This window comes from Dendrobates tinctorius, unplaced genomic scaffold, assembly GCF_039654945.1.
Source record: "Dendrobates tinctorius isolate UK_male_01 unplaced genomic scaffold, ASM3965494v1 ptg000022l, whole genome shotgun sequence".
NCBI lineage: Eukaryota > Metazoa > Chordata > Amphibia > Anura > Dendrobatidae > Dendrobates > Dendrobates tinctorius.
In genome coordinates this window covers 116,303,594-116,309,419 of record NW_027361690.1, presented here as the reverse complement: position 1 = coordinate 116,309,419, position 5,826 = coordinate 116,303,594, and the positions used below count along the sequence as shown (strand labels likewise).

The 5,826-nt window shown below is 45.9% G+C and overlaps 1 protein-coding gene across 3 annotated transcripts; it reads right to left on the bottom strand.

Annotated features, from left to right (window-relative positions):
* Positions 1-1,242: 1,242 nt before the first annotated feature.
* LOC141084374 (uncharacterized) lies at positions 1,243-5,012 on the bottom strand. Of its 3 annotated transcripts, none has more exons than XM_073569079.1 (3): positions 3,409-5,012; positions 2,773-2,932; positions 1,243-2,670 (listed from the first exon to the last, which is right to left on the bottom strand). In XM_073569079.1, the coding sequence occupies exons 1-3, from the start codon at positions 3,455-3,457 to the stop codon at positions 2,040-2,042; spliced, it is 840 nt and encodes a 279-aa protein (XP_073425180.1). In that variant the 5' UTR covers positions 3,458-5,012; the 3' UTR covers positions 1,243-2,039. The 3 variants fall into 3 exon arrangements, with proteins under 3 accessions (XP_073425180.1, XP_073425179.1, XP_073425178.1); XM_073569078.1 differs by having other exon boundaries at positions 1,243-2,932; positions 3,409-3,607; positions 3,738-5,011; XM_073569077.1 differs by having other exon boundaries at positions 1,243-2,932; positions 3,409-5,011.
* Positions 5,013-5,826: the final 814 nt, after the last annotated feature.

The window sequence follows — 5,826 nt, the reverse complement described above, 5'->3', positions numbered from 1 at the left end:
AAAGTAGTTGGAAATCGCCGAAAGATTCTGGACTGTCTGCAATTTCCCAAACTGTTTGGGAGCGGTGGATGGGAAACACATCCGGATTATCAAGCCCAAAAGAACTGGCTCTGAGTTCTTTAACTACAAAAAGTACTTTTCTACTGTACTGATGGCCATTGCGGATGCAGACTGTAATTTTATTGCAGTGGACATTGGGGCATTTGGCCGTGGGAATGACTCCCAGGCTTTTAAGACCTCGAACATGGGCCGAAGGTTGTATGGCAACAACTTCAATTTCCCCATGCCACGTCCTCTTCCCAACACCGAAGGTCCGCCACAGCCGTTTGTAATGGTTGGTGATGAAGCGTTCCAGATGTCCCAAAACCTGCTGAAACCCTACTCCAGCCGGGACTTGGACCACAACAAAAGAATTTATAAATTACAGGCTGACCAGGGCCAGGAGAACAGTAGAGTGTGCATTTGGTATACTTGTATCGAGATGGCGCATTCTTGGCACAGCTATTAATCTGAAACTGGAAACCGTGGATGAGGTGGTCAAGGCCTGTGTTGTTCTACATAACTTTGTAATTTCTCTAGAGCACCTGAACTTTGATCTTGATGATGCTGCTCCTAATCCTTTGCCAGAATTTACACAGCACCCTCTCAGGTCATCCGTTGAAGTTGGCCAAATGAGGGACCAATTTGCGGTCTACTTCAACTCAGATGTAGGACGGGTGGAATGGCAAGAGCAAATGATGTGAAAAAAATTTTCTTGGTGGTATGTTAATAAAAAAAAAAACCTTTTTGATACCTGTTGTTGGTATGTTAATAAAACAAACTGTTTTGATACCTGTACTGAGTGCATTCTCTGTTTTTACACTCCCAATACCATTAGCAAGTAGCCAGGTGTACCAGTGAATTTATGATGCTGTGTTTTGTGCATCATGAATTCACTAATACTCAAGGTTCCCCAACTTCAGTCCTCAAGGTCCACCAACAGATCATGTTGTAATGAAATAAAAAGAGGATTCCATACAACATGATCTGTTGGTGGCCCATGAGGACTGGAGTTGGGGAACCGTGCAATATTACAAGAATGTAGAGATTGCTGTGGAAAAAAGTCATGTAGATTTGTTGCGTTGACAACACATATCTCAAAGACTAACACAAGAAATATGTCAGTAATGGAGATATCTGGTGGCAAAAACACTAAGTGTACGGCGCAATGTGTGTAGTCGGCGATAGACACAGTAGCCAATCCAGATTTTGTGAAAGCACAAGTGCACATTTATTTTGTAACAAACAAAAAAAAATATTTTATTAGGAATGACCTTTGGGGGAAGTTTGGGATACTTTGGGTGTGTGGAGAGACGAGGAACGACTGTAGGTTGAGGGAGGGGTTCTAGGAGAAGGGGCGACGAAAGTCCTGGGGGAAGGGAGCTCTGGAATGGACAAGGAGGCATGTTGAGAGACATTAGGAGGAGAGGGTGGATGGACGAACAAAGTTTTCTTTTCTTTAGCGCAGGAATATCCTGCCCGGACTAACTGGCAGCCTGTGAATGCCTTACTTTTGTTGACCGCCCGCCTGGTGACGGTGGACTGTGGCGTTGCCCTGTAAAAAAGGGAGTGCGGATCCCCACTTTGCTGCTCTGTGGTGGCGGTGTCGGTGCTGCTGGAAGTGGCAGTGGCGGTGCTCCTAGAAGGGGAGAAAGTTGGGTCGGTGCTCCGAGCAGGAGGCTGCCTGTCTGGGATCTCAGCCAAAGTTCTTTGGGGACTCCGAGGAGGAGAATTGGTGGCGGTTATCTTTCAATGAGGAGTGGTGGTGATGCTCCTTTGATGCGGAGTACTGCCGGTGCTCTGTTACTGAGGAGTGCTGGCGGTGCTCTGTTCCTGAGGAGAGCTGGCGGTGCTCCTTTGGTGTTGACTGGTGGTGTCAGTGGCCCAAGCAGGTTCTGTGGTGGTTTGGCTTCAAGCTGGTGGTGCTTTGGCGGTGGTGGTGCTCCATACAGAAGCAGCGCTTGACATAGTGGTGGTGGCGGAGGAGTGTCCAGCAGCACTCAGACTTGGGGTGGTGTAGTGGTGTCCGGCTTCGCTGGGAATGCAGAAGTCAGTAGTGTGGTAAATCGAGTCAGCAGTGGAACTGTTGGAAATGACACCACTGACTGCTGAACATACCGATTCTGCTGCATAGCCTGCAAGTAAGCAGTGTTGCAGGCCTGTAACACACTCAGCTGTTGCTCAGGACTAAGGTGTTCCGCTATGCCCTGTTCAATTTTACTGAAAAAATGGTGCACCAGTCTGTTGAGGTCGGCCTCCAGACGGTCAAGGCGCTGGTCGACAGAGTGGAAGTGGTGTTCCATGTGGTTAAAACCACGTTCCATCAGGGAAAAACAGCTTTCCATTCTGGCGGACAGCACCTTGATGCTGCCCTTAAAGGCCTCGCTCAAGAGCATGAACTCGGGCATGATAGGTCTGTCCGAGGCCCTCTGCCGCTGGCGGGTAGTGCCCGCATAACCAGTGACAGAGACCTGGGACAGGGGAACACCTGATGGACCAGCTTCCTGGTCACCAGCTGTCTGTGTTGCTGACCTGCAAGATGCTTCCTGGCTGTCGGATGGCTGGGACGGGTCCGAGGTCGATCGATGAAGAACCGCTCCCGGGACAGGTTGCAGGGTGCTGCTCCAAGTGCTGTGGAAAGAAAGGGAAAACATTAGTATCATGTATTTACAAGAAGCATCACCTGTTGAACTGAAAAACACATAGTAATAACAAAACAAAAAAAACACATACGCTCTGCTGGCAAGGACCGGTCTCAGGAAAGCCAACTCTCGATAGTAGCGGTACTTTCTTCTGCGCCTTGCCGCTGAACCACTCCGAACCTGTCCCTCAGCACGATCATCAGGGATGAAGCGGTCCTTCATCGAGCGCCAACGTGTGCGTATTATGTTCACTGTTGGGAAAAAAAAAAAAAATTATAAAATGCACTTAAGACGACTTAATTATCAGCACACACAACAGATTGAACTTTTCACTACAATATATCTTGCCAAAAAAGCACCAGCACCATGAGGACTATCAATCAATCACAGTGTGCCACATGGCATTGGTGTTTTCAATGCAAGAATATATCTTGCCAAAAAAACACCAGCACCATCAGGACCATCAATCAATGCAGCAGTTGAAGACCAAAATCAATCACAGTGTGCCACATGGCATTGGTGTTTTCAATGCAAGGATATATCTTGCCAAAAAAACACCAGCACCATCAGGACCATCAATCAATGCAGCAGTTGAAGACCAAAATCAATCACAGTGTGCCACATGGCATTGGTGTTTTCAATGCAAGGATATATCTTGCCAAAAAAACACCAGCACCATCAGGACAAAAAAAATCAATGCAGTATCACAGAGCATCTTTATACTTACTCAACGCCCTTTTCGAAGCTGTAGAGGCACTGTCCCAGCCATCCATCATCGCTGCGGCCACCTCATTCCAGAGCTGCCGGGTCACCACTGTGTCTTTGTACTGCTGGTCACGGCTGTCCCACAACGGGATACGCTCCTCAACGAGGCGGATCAGGTGCTCGTTGTCGATGGAGACTTCTTCGTCATCCCGTTGTGGAACCTAGAAAAAAAGAAATATATTAGAATGTTTGTAATATTGGAGAATGAAAAAGATAGAAAAAGAAACAGAGAAGAAGCAAGATAAAAGATGAAAATAAAGACAGAAAAAAAAAGGCACATTATATACTCACATTGCGTCTCCTTGCCACGACTTGACTATGCTGCTCTCGCTCTGAATCCTCCCGCTCAGACCGCTCCCGCACTCCATCTTCACTGCCCGTGTCCGATGTCTGTAAAGAAATAAAAAATTAACACACATTTCTAGAGGCAGCTATACTTACCCAAAGGCAGCAAGATTGTCACCTCACGATCAGCTTGGGCCAATTCTTGCCGAGATGGTGAATAGACCGATCCAGAAGAAGACATGCTGAAAAGAAAACAAATTAAACATTAGTACATTATAAAATTGTACAGGACACACAGACATTATGCTGAAGAATACTCACATTTTGGCTCCTGAAGCTTGAATCCACACTTGGAAGGCTCTTCTGGGCTTTTGTCTGCTCTCTCCAAGGCTGTCTGTAGAGTAATGGTCTGACCCTGAAGACACCTTTTATCTACACTCCTCCCAAACAATGTTGCTTGTTTAGGGGGAGTTTTAGACAAGTGTCTAGACATTGTTTACTCAAAGCGCGTGCGCGCACAAGGCGCTGACGTGTGCGGTGCCAAGCGCTCGTCAGCGATCACAGACTAATGCTATTTTTGGGCGCACACCGAGTGCACATGTGCACGCGCAATTTTTTTAAAGTATGTAGGCGGAACAAAAAATGCAACATGTAGCGTTCGGCACGTCTGGGCGCACACCTGTAAAATGCACAGCGCTGGCTAAACGCTGATGAGCGCGTACATTCGCAAGACCCTGCGATCACCATGTTAAAGATAGGGGAACATTGCGTGTGCGCCCGATAGCTGCGCGATCAAACGCTAGTGTGAAACCAGCCTAAGAGACCATTTCATCTTCAACTTGCTTAACTGTTCACAATAAGTCATTTTGACCAGGGGTGCCCAAACTTTTACATGCCGCTGTATTTACTTTGCAATAAATCAATGAAACAAGATCAGCAGAAAATCTGTAAGTTTTGCTAATAAACTTAATTTCCTAATTTTCAAGAATATTTCTTTTTATTGTAACTGTGTATATCTCCGTTTCTGGAGGGCCCCAGAACATAAAGTAGGAGAGGACTGATCAGATAATGTTCTGTATCTCTTGGCAGTAGTTAGCAGGTACATGGCCATATTTTCCATTTGTGAAGGATTTGCATTAGATAGGGAAATTAGATTGTGAGGTTCGGTGAGGAAAGTTTTTGATGAGAAAACACCGACAACCAAGGGGCAGATTTCTTAAATGGAACCTGTCAGCAGGATTGTGCACAGTATCCTACAGACAGTGTCAGGTCGGGGCCATCATACTGATTACAATGACACCTGGTGATGAAATCTGCCTTGTGGTTGTCGTTTTATCTTTATTCTCTGTTTTGAGTTAATGATATGCCCGTGCCCCATGGCAGCCTGTGTGTTGGGGGTCTTCATATGATGCTGATTAGGTATTCATAATGCAGCCTGCTGACAGGTCACTGATCTGCCCCCTACTTTACATACTGAATATTATATTTAAATAAAAAATCCCCTTTTGCAGGCACCATGATTGCATCCATATTGTGCATTTAATTATTCTTTTTGATGGTATCTTAAAATTCCTAAAACAAAAAAAGTCCAATTGAAAATGGCACGGACTGCGCCTGCGCATTAGCAGCCATCGGTGATCCATCCTGCTAGAGAAAAAAAAAAAGAAGTCTCCTCCTAGATGGCACTGCTGCCACCTGTGCGGTAACGTCTTATCGGATAGCTGCTAATGCGCATGCGCGGCCGGCACCATTTTCAATTGGATTTTTTTTGCTTCAGGAATTTAAAGATACCATCAAAAAGAATAATTAAATGCACCATATGGATGCAATCATGGTGCACCGCAGGCGCCTGCCTGCAGAAGGGGGATTTAAAAAAAATTATATATTAATATTCGTTATGTAAACTAGGGGGGAGGGATCAGTGACCGGTCAGAAGCCATACACATGAATACCTAGGCAGAGCACCACATGAAGATCCCCCCACAGGCCGCCCCGGGGCACGAGCATACCAGTAACTTAAAACTGAAAATAAAGATTACACAACCACCACAAGACAGATTTCATCACCAGGTATCATATTAATCAGTATAACGGT

Excerpts from the sequence above, each read along its gene's own strand:
- LOC141084374 (XM_073569077.1), bottom strand. The coding sequence starts at position 3,457 with ATGATGGATGGCTGGGACAGTGCCTCTACAGCTTCGAAAAGGGCGTTG. Across the intron at positions 2,933-3,408 it reads AGCTTCGAAAAGGGCGTTGA|TGAACATAATACGCACACGT; the intron begins GTAAGTATAAAG and ends TTTTCCCAACAG.